The sequence below is a fragment of the Gopherus evgoodei genome, chromosome 2, assembly GCF_007399415.2.
Source record: "Gopherus evgoodei ecotype Sinaloan lineage chromosome 2, rGopEvg1_v1.p, whole genome shotgun sequence".
Lineage (NCBI taxonomy): Eukaryota > Metazoa > Chordata > Testudines > Testudinidae > Gopherus > Gopherus evgoodei.
Window position 1 is genome coordinate 17,679,163 of NC_044323.1, and position 17,009 is coordinate 17,696,171.

General features: G+C 41.1%; 1 protein-coding gene across 2 annotated transcripts; it reads left to right on the forward strand.

The window, feature by feature from the left end:
* The first annotated feature begins 227 nt into the window (after positions 1-227).
* Positions 228-15,635, forward strand: INSIG1 (insulin induced gene 1). Of its 2 annotated transcripts, XR_003998739.1 has the most exons (7): positions 228-424; positions 1,322-1,734; positions 6,131-6,255; positions 6,979-7,145; positions 7,671-7,770; positions 11,344-11,490; positions 15,623-15,635. XR_003998739.1 is itself a non-coding variant. In XM_030550083.1 (6 exons), the coding sequence occupies exons 2-6, from the start codon at positions 1,329-1,331 to the stop codon at positions 11,371-11,373; spliced, it is 828 nt and encodes a 275-aa protein (XP_030405943.1). In that variant the 5' UTR covers positions 228-424; positions 1,322-1,328; the 3' UTR covers positions 11,374-13,760. The 2 variants fall into 2 exon arrangements, 1 of the variants encoding a protein (XP_030405943.1); XM_030550083.1 differs by lacking the exon at positions 15,623-15,635 and having other exon boundaries at positions 11,344-13,760.
* The last annotated feature ends 1,374 nt before the right edge of the window (positions 15,636-17,009 follow it).

A 17,009-nucleotide genomic window follows, 5' to 3' on the forward strand; every position in this document is an offset into this window, starting at 1 on the left:
CCGTTGGGACGGGAGCGGAACGTTCGTTCCGTTCGGAAGGGATCCGTGACCCCCCCGCAGCAGCAAGCCCCCGCCCAGCCCAGCCGCGCGCCAGCCCTGACGCTCTGCGGCTGTCAACCGAGAAGGAAGGCGGGTGGTGCGTCCCGCACGTCATATCGGCCGCCTGGCTCCCATTGGCTGCCGAGCCTCACCAGACTGAATGTTGTTCCCGGCGCCGCGCGAGGGCTCCCTGCCCCCACCGTTCCGAGGGGAGGGGCGGGGGCCGGCTCTGCCTCTGCCTCCGGGGTAGGTCAGGAGCGGGTAACGTGACATCGAGGCTCGGGCGGCTTATAAACCTTTCCCCAGCCCGCTGCGGCGGCCGGACGGGACGGGACCGCGAGGGAGTCGAGCAGCGACCCCGCAGGTGGCAGCCCAGCCGCGGCAGGTAGGTGACCCGGCAGCCGTGGTGCTCAGCGCTCCTCCCCCCGTCCAGCGTGGCCGCTAGTGGCGGGCGCTGTCGTCCGACTCTTGCCCTTGGCGGGCAGGCGCTGTTAGCGGCGGGCTGAGGGGGACCCCTGCAGGGCTGCGCTGCCTGCCCCTGGGGGGGGCTTGGGCCAGCTAGCCGCTCCCGGGGACCCCGCCTGGAGTGGGGTGGGTCAGTCCTTTCCGGCTTGAGCGCTTGGCCTCTGACACCCGGCTGGGCTGGGGAGGGGCCTAGAGGTAGCTTGTCCGGGGGCTGAGAGCCTGGTGCCGGGGTCTAGGCGAGGATGCCCCACCGCTGCCTGTTCCCCTGTCTAGCCGGGTGTAGCAGCCTTGACCTTATTGATGGTCTTCCCCAGCATCCCCTTCCCGGGGTCTGACGTGGGATGGAGTCACATGCAGAGACCTGGATGCACCATCTGGCCTGTTCTTGGCGCTGCCACAGTTTTCCTCTGTGAGCTTTGGCAAGTCACTTGACTTCAGTGTCTTATTCTCCAGCTGTAAAATGAGGCTGTGGGTGCTGGGGCTGTAAATTAATTTAAAATTTGGGGGAGGGATAGCTCAGTGGTTTGAGCACTAAATCCAGGGTTGTGAGTAAATCCTTGAGGAGGCCACTGAGAGATCAGGATTAAAAAAAAAACTGTCTGGGGATTTGTCCTGCTTTGAGCAGGTGGTTGGACTAGATTTCCTGAGGTCCTTTCCAACCCTGATATTCTATGAACTTCTCAAATGGTAGGCACTATAGACATGTGAAGTAATAGTGCTTATGTGTGTCTGTGCACCTGAGCATTTAGTGATTGCCCATGCTTTGGGGCACTAATAGGCACTCTTCTCTCTCTTCCCCCCCCCCCATGTGTGTTAGGACCCTGATGGTGAAGCCAATGCCCAGATTAGAGAATTGCACCTGGAGTTGTTCCTGTGCTGCTAGGGGAAGGCATAAAAACCAGCAGGGGAAAACCGCTGTTGGACTGGCTGCCAAGGTGGGCGAGATGCTGAGCGCTTCTGTCTCAAGCTCCCCGATGACTTTGGTGGATCATGGAACACGGACCCCTACTGCTTCCAATATCAGAAGCAGTAGCAGTGGCACCAGCAGCCTGAATTTGAACCAACACTTGGTGCAACGGAGCCTGGTGCTCTTTGCTGTGGGTGCTTTCATGGCACTGGTGTTGAACTTACTTCAGATCCAGAGGAACGTGACTCTGTTCCCTGAGGAAGTCATTGCCACTATCTTCTCCTCTGCCTGGTGGGTGCCCCCTTGCTGTGGGACAGCTGCAGGTGAGTTCCTATAGTTGGCCTGGAGGTGGGTTGGTCAGCTGCAATGTGAGAGAGAAGGTGGTACTGGAGGTGGGGAGCATCTGTGGCCCGCATGTTCGGGGGTTTGGCAGTGGCCACACTTAATGTGTATGTAGCTGGCATGATGTCTGGGCTTGGGTAAGAATAGACTTGGTCCAGCTTTTCCCCACATCCAGGAGAAAACTAATTTCATATCTGGCACAAAGTGCTTCCTGGGCTTAAGTACACTCTTTACAAAGGTGATATGCTTCTCTTTCAAACTGTCTTTACGTGCACTTGAGGTGTGAATACTCGATTCAGGTGGCCAATATTTCAGCAATGAGATGTTCTGAGGGAATAATTGGATACATCTCTCTACACACAGCTCTTTATGGCTGACAGGATTTCTGCAGGCTGTGGTGTATAGGGTTTTTCTCCTGGGAGCCAAGAGAAGCACTCTGCACTTGTTGCAGAGTATTGGGGTACATCCTGGGTGTCCTGTTGTCTAGCAGGACTGTCAACAGTGCTTGGACCTAGTGTAGCAGCAGGTATGGCTCTCATCATCGCTGCTTGCAGTATGATTGGTTCCCTCTGAAACTGGTGAGTCGCAAGGTTCAGTTATTATTGGCTGCCTGAGTGAACATGCCACAGACAGAGAATCGAAAACAAGGAAGTCACGTGTCAGTGGGGAATGAGGGAAGCCTTTCTGGCTGCCTGCCCTGCTCTCTGCCTAGAGCAGTGCAACTGCCAGCAGCCACAATCTCAGTAACCACCAGAAACTGAGTTCTTGCATGCTACAGCACAGTCTGTAACAAAACACACAATGAAAGTAAGAGGTCTTTTTGTCTCTTTGAACAAAAATGGGCAGCTGACCTCAGTATTGGTACGGTAAAAGCAGGGCTTAAATTATTAGTATATCTAGTATTTACAGATGGCATTGGGGAAAGGGTGGAGAGGGAGATGGCAGGTTTAAATTTAAAAACAAATAAAACCAAGATAAATGTTCCCATGACTTCTTTAAAAACACAAATAGGGAAGAAGAAAAATCTTGAACCTTCCCATGTAGCATCTGCAATCCAAATGTTATAGCACTGTGCTAGTAGTGCATTAAAGTACGAGTGGAAAATCTGTAGACTCTCTGGCTTGTGGAAGCTGAAAACACCATAACCAGTGAAAAGGAACTCTGCTCTTTAGAATTGTTTTAATAATCCAAGGAAAACATCTGAAACACTGATGAGAAAATTTCCTTCTTAAAAACATACCTTTCAATCCAATACACCTTTAAATCCATCTAATATAAGGATAACAATTATAGTAGATTACATACAACTTTACTTTCCAACTCTGGCCAGGTATAATGTTTTCAACAATCTCATCATTCTTGTAAGAACCCTCTGAAAATGCAAGGGTGTGGTGTTTGTTCTGGGGTGTGTGTGGGGGGGGGGGGGGGAGGTGTGTTAAACAGAGTGTTTGTCTTGGTGAGTAAGTGTGTATATAGCTGAGTACATCATCACTGATAGACCAGAAGTTTTCTTCAGCAGGACTAAATTGAAAGCTTTCATTTGAGTTTTGTGCTTTCTGATCAGAGGATTATGCGAATCCTGTGTTACAATATACTGACTTTAGGCAAGTTCCTCTACCCTACAGGTACAAGTACCTCTACAGTAGCAAAAACACCTAACCAAAGGTTAGAAAATACTAAAGAGTTTGTACTGTGCTTTCAAACAAAAAAGCACAAATTTAATAAGCTAGCTAATTTGATCTGATATTTAGTTGAACAAACATCTACATAAAGTAACTCAGCGTCAAGTCTGACTTGTTTAAAGCTGTAGCCATTTAACACTGTTTGGGTCCCCACAGTAAATTGTTTCCAAAGGAGAGTATTCTGCCCCAGAGTGAGTAGCACAAGAGTGTCTCCTGTTTGGTACAATGTCTTTTGAATGTAGACAAATCTGTTTTTCAGTTTGAAAATGAATTGCTTCCGTGATAATGGTGTAGCTAATATAACATTCTAGAAAAGTCTGAAATCCCAAGCTTCTGAGCATCTCCTCTAGCCAGCTACAACTTTTTGAAGCTAAGTGCATGGCAAGAACATGTGTGAAAAGAGATCAAACAGACCTTTCGTAGTCCCAGTAAGCTCTGTAAATAGAAGTGATTTTTACCCCTTCTTAGAAGTTGCTTTTAAAAACAGATGCCATCTAATCTTGAGTGAAATTCTTCCTGTAGTTGCAATGGAATATAACTTTAATTGGTGCAACTGACAACAGAATTTGGCTCATTTAAGGCTTTATCCTGCTACTGTTGAAGTCTACAGTAAGGGTTAGGATTAGAGTCAGTGTTAAAGGCCAGAAGGGACCACTAGATAATCTAGTTTGATCTCTTATATATCACAGGCCACCCACATGCCAAACACAACACCAAAGTATTACAACCCCCAGGTAACTAGACCGTTATGTGCAAAGGACAGAATCGATGGGACCCAGGTGCACCACTGGTCAAGGCCCCCACAATGGCAGGCATGATTAAATGAGTGAGTCAGATAATCCTGGGAAGTGACATGCACCCAGATACTGAAAAGAATGGAAATGACCCTGGGAGGTGGGTGTGGGGGAGGCATTTTGCCTATGTGACCTGGGGGAAAAGTCCTTCCTGACCACACCATCCCCAACGCACACACGCAGTGATCAGTTAGACCCTGAGCATATGAGCAAGAACTAGCCATCCAGGCACTGAGAGGAGAGACTGCTCTGTGCCATCTTGGAGCCCTGGCCTATACCATCCAGTGTCCCATCTCCAGCTGTGGCCATCCCTGATCCTTCAAAGGAAGGAGATTTAAAATAAACAAAATCCTTCCAGAATACATTTGGAGTTGCAGGCTGGAATGCTGAAGCATGAGCTCCTGGAAGATAAGACAAACTAGAAGTGAGCCCCAGTGCTGTGGAATCTTGCTCCCTCCCATCACAAGCAACCTGGTCATACAAGTGCACTCATAAATTTGTCTAGCTCTCTTAAAACTACATAAGTTGTATACTCACAGTTTCCTTGATTTGAATGGGAGCAGAAATGGGCCATTATAATCCAACTAGTATTTGAAAGTCTGTGACAGAGTGACAATCTTGGAATCTTGTGTGGGTGATTATATTGACTTGTTTGGGGGTGTTAGTTGCATTGGGGAGTTTGAGTTGTATAGGTGGCAAATCAACTTTTGAAGAATTGTGGCAGTTGGACCAAATAATCCATCTTGTACAAGCATCCTCATATCACTGACTCGTAACAACAAATGAAATTATTGTATACAAATTAGGTGTACAAGAAGTGTGGCAATTGGCTGTTACCTCTGTCACTGGTTTAGTACTGCTGGATAGATATAGTAGCTGAAAGCCTCTGGTGTTGCATGGGTGTAATTGGGTAAAGTCAAAATGGCTGAGAACTTAAAAAGTGGATAGTAATGGATCATGAATCCCAGTGATGACTGATCCTGGTGAAATTGTAAACACACACATACACATACACTCTGTCTGTTTGCTTGCAGCTGTTTCCATCACTTCACACTGACTCAGACATTAAAGTGACAATCCTGAACTTTTTTATAGCTATGTGAGGGGAGAGTTCCTCTGCTCATGGTTTAAGTTCAGGCAGGTATTTATGATCCTGATTCAGTCTATTGTAAGATGCCTGTAACTCAGTCATGCCTATTCAGTTGTCACTGGAGGTGTCTTGGCTATACTGGATTCTGAAAGTAAAGAAATATTCCACCCTTCACTTTGATTTAAGTTTTTGGTAATGTCATGTGTTGATTTTATGTAACACACATCCAGCAGAATAGATGCAGAGTGAGTGTGAACTGTTACTCTTGGGAAAAGGAAGTCCCCTGACTCTATGGACTTGTCTTCACTACCACATCAACCATACTTCTGTGCTGCCTTCAGAGCTGGGCAGTCAGAGAGCAGGTGGCCAGCTCTGAAGGCAGTCCAGAAGGAAGGGTGGCAATACACCATACCATCCCACCTTTATTTCTGCACTGCGGCAGTACAGCCTTCAGTGGGTGCCTCGCCAGCAACTGCCACTCTGTTGCCCAGCTTTGAAGGCAGCGCAGAAGTACAGGTAGCAATACTGTGACATTCCACCTCTTACGATAGCCTTGTGACCCCATTTCGGGTCAGGACCCCAAGTTTGAGAAGTGCTGTGTACTTCTATCCTATAGATTTCATAGAGGAGACCAACTTTCACTGTCCATGATGCATTTTTCCCAGCCAAGAATTTGGTATGGCCCTACATATAAAGCGATATGAGTCTTTGACTGCTTAGGAGGCTTTGCCATGCACTTATTTGCCAGACTAATATTGAAATATTAATTGTATAAATTCTGTGTACAAGCTGTCTCATTTCATTCTTACAGCTGTTGTTGGTCTGCTGTACCCATGTATTGACAGCCATCTTGGAGAACCACACAAATTCAAGAGAGAATGGGCCAGTGTAATGCGATGTATAGCAGTTTTTGTTGGTATTAACCATGCAAGTGCTGTATCCTTGAACTAGTTTACCTTTTTGTGATTTTATTTAAATGTTGATTATAATGAACTACAGTAGCAGGTTTGTCTTAAAAGAGTCTTAAACAGGTAAGACTTAATGCAAATAGAGATGTGGTCATAGCTTATACAACAGTTGACGAATAGATACTTATTACTAGAATATGTATTTGTCAAATTGTATGTTCATGTGTCAGAATTGTTTTTAGAGTTCATACCAACTGAACCGAGGCAAACTTAAAAATATGACCTTTTTGCTACTAAAATGGTTGATAAAGATAGGTTTCTCACCCATGTAAACAGCAGTCTCAGAAGTGACTGGTAGTCACCATCCAAGATGGATGCTTATTGTACTGAAATTCTTAGAATAGTTACTATTCCAGCAGAAAACTTAAATCAACAAAGGGGAGGAAGTTTTGGTTTTATAGGCCAAAACTTTAAGAAGTGGCCATTAAATTGGGATTCCTTAATCTTTAGGTACTTAGTATGAGCAGCCTTGATCTGATCTTCATGGTAAAGTGCTCACAACACCAACTATAAAAATCAATAGGCTCTCTGCAAACCAGCTCCAAGGTCTCTCTCATTGGGCATCCAGAATTAATGATTGTTCTTAAACTGTCAACTTCCATTTCTTTTCTACATAAGGTATTAAAGTTTTGTCTGAAACCTTTTTCTATGACTAAAATCTTTAAGGAATTGTCCTTAACTTTCTGATTAGAAACTGGATTTTGCAAATAACATTCAGCTCTCCTTGACTCTAGCAGCCCTATCATTGGGCCTTTGGTGGACATTTGATCGTTCAAGAAGTGGTCTTGGTCTTGGAATTACAATAGCCTTTCTAGCCACTCTAATAACTCAGTTTCTTGTATATAATGGCGTTTATCAGTAAGTATACACATTTAAGACTTGAACTCACCTGACTGCTAGAGAATTCATTTTTTATAAAATATGGAAACTTCAATATTTTGCTTTATATTTGAGTTATTGTAGTTTGAAACCCAAAGAATATAAACAAGTGTAATGCACTACTCCTAAAACAAAGGCAGGGCCAACCAAGTTAGGACTGTGAGCTTATGGAGAAGATTGTGGTAAAAATAAGCTCAGACCCTTGGTAAAGTGACAAGTCCTTTTTCTCCAACCCTCTCTCCCCCCCCGACCCTGAAGTGACATTGACTGGCTCCAGAAGGAGGAAATTGCTAACCTTTTTTGGCTGGAAGTTGGCCTTAACCCAACACAGGGCTTTGGAAAGAAGAGGATTATTTCCTCTTTGTTTTGGGCGGGGGGAATTCCTGCATTATTATTATTTATTATTATTATGCTTCTATGTAAGACTATTGGACTATAATTCTTTAATGTAATGGAAATGCAATGTCTTTTTTTTTCTAATGCACTAATTTTTGTTTACTTTAGGTATACATCGCCAGATTTTCTTTACATCCGTTCTTGGCTACCATGTATATTTTTCTCAGGCGGCGTGACTGTAGGAAACATAGGAAGACAACTGGCTATGGTAACTGTTGTATGATTAATATTTGGATATTTAATAGGGAAGCATCCTTTACAGATGTTCGTCCATGGAGACTGTGCCTGTGAGGACATGATTCATGAACTGACTAGTAAGCCTTGTAGAACCACCTCTCAAGGACTGAAACTGGAGCATAGAAATCTGGCATGTTGTCACTGGGATGGAATTCTATAGTATTCATTAGCACTCGGCTCTTTCTCCTAATCAGAGCTCTTCCAGTGGCCATATGAATCATACTGGGTGTTGTAGGCCTAATAAGAATCTTAGTATAGTGAAGTGCAGGACCATAGGAGAGCTTCTGATGTCCCCTCCACTGACTGTCTTAACACTTAAAGAGACTAGAAATTGTGGGGAGGTTGGAAGGTAAAAAGACTCTAGGGAAGGAAACCTGCTTTTTTAAGATAAAGTTTTTCAGAAAAATGTTGCCCTGTATAGAGCTTATCTTCCTTCATCCTACTATGAAAATACATGGCATCTTTCTCCTCACAAACATGTATTTCAGGGCTTACTTCTGCATAACTGTAACTTCACACATCAGGGGATTGTATATGCTGGATAATAGCCTCATATACTTGGTTCTTAAATAGATATAGTAGAAACTTGCTTTCTTTACAGCAATATTTAACAGTTTAAAAAAAACTTTCTCTTGCCTATGGCTTGCAAATCAGCTTAAAACCTGCTTGTCAAATGTGTTCTGACATTGATGGATAGTCATCCCTGGCATGAGCAAGTGCAAGGGAAATTTCACCTACTTTAGTCAGGGCTGAATTTAGTCCCTTTCCCCCAAAAAGTGTGGGTTCATGCACACAGCTAGGCTGTTAAAACATGTTCATTAGTCATCCTCTGTCTGCCTCCACCCATTCATGAATCTACTTCTGCTGTATCTTGTCACTAACCAAGGTTGTGAGCTCTCCTAGGGTAGGGATTGTAGCTTTGTACAGCACCTAGCACAGTAGGGATTTTATCCCCCAACAGGAGTTTCTTAGTGCTAGTGTAACTTTGTGTAGGAGACCTTCTTATATTTCTCCATAAAAATAACTTGTAGCGCCCTTGTCTCAGGAAATTGGAAGGTGCATGAAATAGGGAACTGCACGAAGAGGATGTACTCCTGATTCTATTTCAGCATCTGCCACCACATTTGTAATGCTAAACAATTCACTTATACCAAACTTCAGAGGTAGCTACTCTTTTTTTTTCTTCCTTCCATCCTGGATGCCCTGTTTAAGACACTTGAGGCCTGTCTTGCAGAAGTGCTGAGTGCTCACAACTGAAACTCTGTTTTGAACATATCAGGTGTTATAAAATGCTAAATACTCTTGGCAATTGTCATGTTGGACATCTAAATTAGTTGGTATTTTTGTCACCTTGGTCCTTAATCTCTGTGCCTTAGTTTCCCATTTATAAACTGGGGATACCATCTTCACCTCATGGGCGTGCTGTAAAGATAAATTTATTAATGTTTGTGATGCACTCAGATGAACACTAAAAAAAACCTGTGAGGAAATGAAGAACGCTGTATTCCTTAAAGGGCTTGGATCATGTGCAGTAATTAAGGCCTGGGGTCACACATTGAGTGATGAAAATGAAAAGAAATATTGAATCACTACCTGCTAAGTGAGCACTGTCTGTCTTGTGCACTGAACGAAGCAGAGATATGATGCGAAAAAATATGATCATGTAAAGACTATTATAGTGAATACACACAAGGGGAACCTTAGTTTTGGCACTTCCTGATTTGAGTGCTTAACTTTGCAATATTAACATTAATAGTTTTTATGTGTAATTTTATAATGTGCTATACAACACTTCTATTATAGATGAAATCAGTAGTGCTTTGAGATCACTCTTAGTCTCTGCTAATAGAAGCCCCTTAAAGTACTCTAACTGAAGCATAATCCTTCTACTCTTGACACCATTAAATATAGACATTTAATTTGGCCCTAAAGAGGAAGACTGACTAGGTTATAAACAATTGCAAACCCACCCTTAGTTCCTTGGGATATGTCCATTTTCAACACTGACATTCTATGTGCATCTTTGTTTCTCTATTTCAAACTGCCTAGGTTTTAATCTTCCTGGATTACTGTCTGGGAATACTTCGCATTCTGTGAGAACAACGGCCTCGAGGACTCTTACTAAAATAGTAGGGGACCACACTAATAACCCTTTGGTCATATCTTTTGGAGATTTGTGTCACAAGCTCTGTTCCTTGCCGTTCCAAAACTCCTATGGACTGCACTGTTCTGGATGTGCAAACGGTACAACAGTAGGGCCCTGTAGTGTATGGAATCAATATGCATCTTAACTGCATCAACAGAATCAGTTTTAGACATAAATGCCCAATCTAATCTTTTGAAGACAAACCAGTTATGAAGTGCAAGCCATGTCAAAACATCCAAGGATTTCTCCATTTTTATACAAAGACTTGCATTGAAAACTACATTGTTTCCTAGTACAAATATTCCCGTAGAAAACTTGGTCATGTACAACTGTTTCATAACCCATTTCAATATAGTTAACATTTGGATGCTACCCCAGAGCATAGATTCTAAGGTTAGCCTGCTTAGAGAATGCTAAATAATGTTTCCCTGCTACTATGAGATTTACTGCAAGGTACCACCTGACTATGCCATGAGCTGTATTCTTTGACACAAAGCTATGTTTTAAGCCAAAGTTGGAAAACAGTAGGCAGGCTTAAAGAAAACAATGGGAGCAAGTGTCAGAACACTACAATGTTAAAACAGAAATCAATAGATCAGTTTTGACAATGAGCAATTGACAGACAGTTATTCTCAGAATGAGATACACTTAACTGGGAGCTAAAGCCGATTTGGTGCATTCTGTTAGTCTTTAATAGCAAATCAGTTCTACCCAATTCATTATATGGATAGTTCCATTGTCAGTACTTCTGTAGATTGGAATATGTGGCCTCAATTCAGGAAAACACTTGAAGTCAATGGGACTTAAGTGCAGATACATGCTTAAAGTAAAAGATTTTTCCTGAATTAAAGATGGATGTACTTCTCCCAAATTGACATCTGTATAACTAGCTATAATGCTGTATTAAAATCAATGAAAGTTCATTAAGCTGGACTATTCTCTGGTCAAAGTTCTGAAGTATTAACAATCTATTCTTAACAATTGTTTTGGGAGCTTATTCTAAATGCTACTTATTAAACCTCATTTTTGTAAGCATTAATATGTAATACTTATAGTTTAGGTCTATGGATAAAAAACTTGCTGTGCAAAGGGGAAAATATCCTTCCCATTTTCAGATGGGAGAAATTAAGACAGAGGTGAAGTGCCTTGTCCAAGGTGTCACAGTGTATCAGTAGCAGAGCTCAGATTAGAACCCAAATTTTCTAACTCCCAGCCAGTGACAAATATAAAGGTCCAGATTTGTTCAAGTTATTTCAATAATTTCTAAAAAATACTGGAAACCTTTAGTGTACAGTAATGTGTACCTCAGTAGATAATGTAAGTCACACAACAATAAAATGCGGTATTGTCTACTATATTAATCACTCTTTTTTTTTTTTTTTTTTTTTTAAACCACAGGGTATTCCTGAGAAACCACATACTGATTAAATCCTTGGAGCAAAAGACATGGTGCCAGTATGAAAACAAAATTAAGAAGATGTGTTCTTGTTTTTGACTGCGGATTATTTTTTCTAAATCTCTGTGGGCTTACTGCACAAATGACTTGTGAAAAATATTAATCCATTTTAGAATAGCCAAGTGAAATTAACTGCTTATCTTGAAATCTTACCTTGATTTACTGCATAAGCATTTGCGTCTGGCTGTTCTCTGGAAGAATTTAACATCAAGTTACATACAGCAGTTCTGACTAGGTGACAGTTTTCCAATTACTAGATTCCAATTTCAGTTATTGAAGCAGCTGCCATATTTCAAAGCCTTGAAACTAAAATTTAATTACAAGCTCTTGTATCAGTGCCCAAAGGAAGTAGATTGATGGTGCTTAAAAAAGGTGAAGTATGGTTTAATAGGAATAGTATTTATCCAAATCTTTTTTTTTAAAAAGGGTTGTTTAAAAATAAGCGATCTAAATTAAATTAAAAGCATTAGTGCAATGCTTTGAGTTGTATGAAGGAATCATCCCCTTATTTGTAATGTTGCATTGCTTTTTTGAGATAACGTAGTATAGAATCTATAAACCATTTCAGAACAATAGGAGAATACTATAGACAATCTTCTTTAAAGCAGACTGTATGAAACAGCTAAAAGCCCCAATTTTAATAGTTTCATTACAGTTCATCTGTCTAATACTTCTATCTGTATCTTGGCCAAAAAGTACCTTTATTGAATCGGGGTCATATTAAGTGTGTCAGTATGCCTGCTTTAATGTTGGGTATATACCTTAGTATTTTACTAAATCTGGGCCTCAGATATGCTGAGCACCTGCAGTCCCATTGCTACTAGTGGGAATTGCAGGTGCTCAGAATTTGACCCCTATCTTCCATTAAAATTAATGAAAATACTTGTATTTATTTCTTTGGGAGTTGAATCAGGCCCTGTAAAGAGCAGATTATGAGCCTAATCTTCCTTCTACTTTAGTCAGTAAGAGTTTTGACTGAATTCAATGGAAGCAGGAGCAGACTAGGATTGTCACTTACTATTTAATAAATGAAGCATAGTTATTAGGTTACTTGTCTGTTCAATTTTTGGAGAGATCACCACTTTATTTTTTCACAACCCTATAAAATTTGCAATCTGTGATTGCCTTGTAAAAAAAAAAATTAAATAGTGCTTATGTCACTACATTGAACATTTGGTGTTTCTAAATATTTAGTTCTAGTGAGCACAATGTATATGTTTAATAGCTTAGACCTCCGTAGACTTAAATAACAAGTATTAGGTCTTAAAATTCAAGTGCAATGTACAGTAAAATCTGAGCCTTGTATTCTCTTCAAGAGTCATTGTTTCTTATGAGATATTAAAGAGAAGGGTTCTGAATTCATTTCAATGCTGCATGGAGGAAAAATTCAGCAATAATTTAATTAGCAAAGTTAGCTTATTGTTGTCCCTTTATTGAACCCAAACTTTTAGAAATACTCCAGTTTTGTGGTTATGATGTACTTGTATACTTTTATGGATTTGCCTTTTGTATGATGCAATTTTTGTTCATTTCCAATCTTATGTAGCTTCAGAGCTAGCCCATGACATCTGTTTAGAGGCTTAGCCATCAGCAGAAGAGACATTGAGACTAAATAATAGTATTTGTAATTTTATTTCCTTTTTGAGGGAAATTATTAACGCTTTGGTGCAGACTTGAAAATCCTGAATTTGAAGGGAAGGGAGTAAACAAAAGTAAAATTGCCTTCAGCTTGAAGACTAGCACAAAGGCTATCTTAAACTGAGCCCAATTCTGATCTTGCTTTAGTGTAAATCAGTAACTCCATTTGCTTCAATGGAATATCACTGGTATAAGGGCCTTCTACTGCAAACATTTATGATAAGAATAACTATAGATATGGATAGTCAAATTAAGCTCAATAGGACTACTGAGAAATTTATGTGCATAAGTGCTTGCAAGATCAAGGTGGCAAGGCCTGAGATCAGAATTGAGCTAATTCATTCAATAAAATGGCTGACTGTGCTATTTGGAGAAACCTATTAAGTTGAAATAAATGTTGTTACCAGTGTCAATGCCTAAATAACCAGATGTGATTAAAGGGCACAATAAGCTGTAAATATATTTGATCGTACAGCAGTAAGTATTTAAGGTGTATTTTTAAAAGACCAACTAAATCTGTGTTAGAAATAATGCAGCCAAAAATGTAAATCAAAAGTTCAGTTTTGCCAATACTTCTAAGTATATTAACCAAAGTGATCAGTTGTGGGAGAGAAATTTGCACTATTCAGGATTTGAACACTTACATTCTCATTCTTACTGATGAGTTTTCAGCAGCGTGTTTTGCCTTTTTATTATTAAAGGTTTAAGACCAAGTAATTTATTCTTTGTGGATTTTATTTAAGAAAAATTTACTGAATGAGGCCAAAGTTGATAGCCATTCTCTTATTCATTCTGATTGGCAGAAAGTACTACATATAACACACATCCTTTTAAAACTCAAATGAAGTGAAATTTTGAGGCAGCTGTCCTTTAGAAAATAAAGTAAACCATGGCTTACAACTCATTGTGATTGAAGATGGTAAGAATTTTTGGGGGATGGAGGGATAAAAACCTTTTCCTGCCTTACACAATTTGGTACATCTTTTAACTCTCCTTGGCAGATCAGCATATGTTGCTGCTGTGTGATTTGAATAACAGTGAAAGGATAAATCAGTGTAAGGATGGTGTGTCTCATTTCCTTCCAAGATGTTCTAATTCTTCAGCTAAAATCTTCAGACTTTATGGGGAAAAAAAACAAGTGTACAATTTAAATTTTCCTCTCTCAATGGTAGGGAAGCTACTTGGTTACTGTGCAATAAGGAATGCTCTCAAATTTGCCATCTAATGGAATCTCTTGCGAAGTGTGTGCCATATTTGGCACACATCTAGGGCAGATTAACTAGCCTGTAGTTAACTCAGCTGTATTTTTTAATACAAGTTAGATTATGGGGAAAATTATCAGACTCTAGGTTATAATAATCTGTGGTCTGAGCAGATGCTCTGGGTATAAAATCTCTGGGCAATTATATGGAAATAAGCCTCTGCTGCCTTTTGAATGGGGACTGGGCCAGGAGTGATGCACGTTCCTACTGCCAAGCATTTAGGAGCTCAAGGTGGAAAAATAAGACTTTTAGGGTATGTTACTGTTCTATGGGGTAGAGATAAATGAAGTAGGCTTGAGCCTAACACCATTCTATGCAATAATATGACAATATAAAAGAATTATACCTTTAAAAACCTTACAAACATAGCTGTGACAAATATTGTAACTATATACAGTGTTCTTGGGGGAACATAAACTTAATACAGTATGTATCACTGTGGGCCAGGGATTGTGTGTATGACTGTTCAACTCCATGGGTGAGGGTTATCACAGCTCCTCAAGGAACTAAAACAGCAGGGGATGACTAAGGTGAATCACTTTGGTTTTAAACACATCTACAGAGGTACCCCCACCCCCCCGAGACCCTTGCTTATACAGGTTCAAACTGGATTTTCCAGAGACTGACAGATGAAAGGACTTTTGGTATAAGAAGGCTGCAGTTAGATTTATTCAGGGCCTTCTTTCTGATTCAGCAAGTAGGACTTTCTGCTGAAGGGGAGGCTGCCCTTGTGGAAGGGGTGGAAAGCCTTTGGCCTATTTGGGCCTCATAAGGCTAATGGGTGACTCCTGGAATATTTTGTGTGTGTTTGTCCATTGTTTTCTCTGTTATGCTTTGAATTGAAGAATAAATGTGCTTGCTCAGTAAGAGCTGTGGTAACTTGTAAGTGCTGGCAATACACTGTTCACAGAGCAAAAGCAAAGTACAGGCATGGGCCTTTAGGCAGACTAGCTTGTTGAGGATATTGCAGTGGAATGCAGAGAGCTGGGCTGCTTTAAAACCCCAGTCAGAAGATAGTGGGACAATGGTCCGTGCCCTGAGACAGGTGATAGCTGGAGACCTAATGGAGAACTCCTGGAGTGAACCACAGAGGATGAGGATGCAGGTGCAATTACTGTTAAATTGAGACAGCTGCATCACATAAATTCCTTTATTTCAGACACCTTTAATCCAAATTTCCACAAGGCCAGCTCCCTGACAGATTCAAGCAGCCTAACTACATTTCTACATAACCCAACTCACAGACTTCAGTTTCTTTCCAGGCCTTCCTAAGTTGAAAGCCATCTCCACACCACAACATGGGTGAGAAGCTGCTGCTGAGTTCTCAAATGGAAGCACAGATGGTAATAGGAGGGCTTTGTTACTCAGTCCTCACGAGGCTCAGCAATATCCCTTATATAGAAGAGCTCTGCAATCATTTTTAAAGGGGATCAGCTGGTGCTGCTTATAGTTACACTGTAGTGTGATCTCCATATCCACAGACTTGCCTGTTATTTGCCTCCCTTCTCTCCAGCCTCCTCCCATATATCTAAGCAGTGTGTAGGAAGGTCACAGAGCCTGCTAGTTCTCTCCTGGGGTTTTCTGACAAGGAACAAAAAAAGTTGGGGTCAGTTTTTGTCTTGATGAACAGTGCAGGTTAATCAACAATAAAATTGATGGTGTTAGACAGGGAAGTGTGTATAAAATTTTAATGGAAAAGTTCAACCTTAATGAGAAGTGGAATAACTCATCCTATGAATGACTCAACAGGAACTATCCACTAACTGTGCTACATAGTCTTTGGTTATAACCCTGGGAATCTGCAGATGTTAAATTAGCCACAGGTGGCTCCTTTACCATTCCCTGAATGCATTAAGAACATACCAAGATGAATAATGAAGTTAAAATCCTCAGTCGTGCCTCACTGCATATGAAAATATTAATCCAGCAGTTCATGAAAATTAGGTTTACTACTATATATTATACTACTTGAACAAAAGGAAAGGGTAGAACCCTCATGGATGACAAAGATAATTAAGCGCATCTCCTGCAAATGCTTCTGAGAGAAATGCTTACTACCACAGGTAGTCTCCATTGAAGTCAGTGGGACATTGGAGCTGTTCTCAGTAGGTGAGTATTGCAGAACAAAGCTCTAGGCACTGGAAATGTGTTTGATATTGACAGAGAATAAGGTAAGTTTTCTCATAAAAACACTCTTCACTCCCATTGCCTTTGAATATCTCTGCAGTTAGGCAGATACGTTATCCACCTGCTGGCAAGGTCTTAGTTATACACATGCGAAGTTGTGTGCCAAATGAAACACATACACTGCTACCTCGATATAACGCCACCCGATGTAAAATGCATTTGTATATAACGCAGTAAAGCAGCACTCCGGTGGATCAAAGCAAGTTCAATATAACATGGTTTCACCTATAACACGGTAAGATTTTTTGGCTCTCAAGGACAGTGTTATATCGACGTAGAGGTGTAGGTAGAGTGTAAGCTTCTTGGGACAAGGACAATGTTCTTGCTATGTGTTTGTGTAGCACAGGGGTAGGCAACCTACGGCAGGTGTGCCGAAGGTGGCACACGAGCTGATTTTCAGTGGCACTCACACTTCCCAGGTCCTGGCCACCAGTCTGGGGGGCTTTGCATTTTAATTTAATTTTAAATGAAGCTTCTTAAACATTTAAAAAACTTATTTACTTTACATACAACAATCGTTT

Coding starts and splice junctions, on each gene's coding strand:
- INSIG1 (XM_030550083.1), top strand. CDS start 1,329: ATGGTGAAGCCAATGCCCAGATTAGAGAATTGCACCTGGAGTTGTTCC. Junction 6,256..6,978: donor GTATTAACCATGCAAGTGCT/GTATCCTTGAAC, acceptor CTTTCTGATTAG/AAACTGGATTTTGCAAATAA. Junction 7,146..7,670: donor GTATATAATGGCGTTTATCA/GTAAGTATACAC, acceptor TGTTTACTTTAG/GTATACATCGCCAGATTTTC.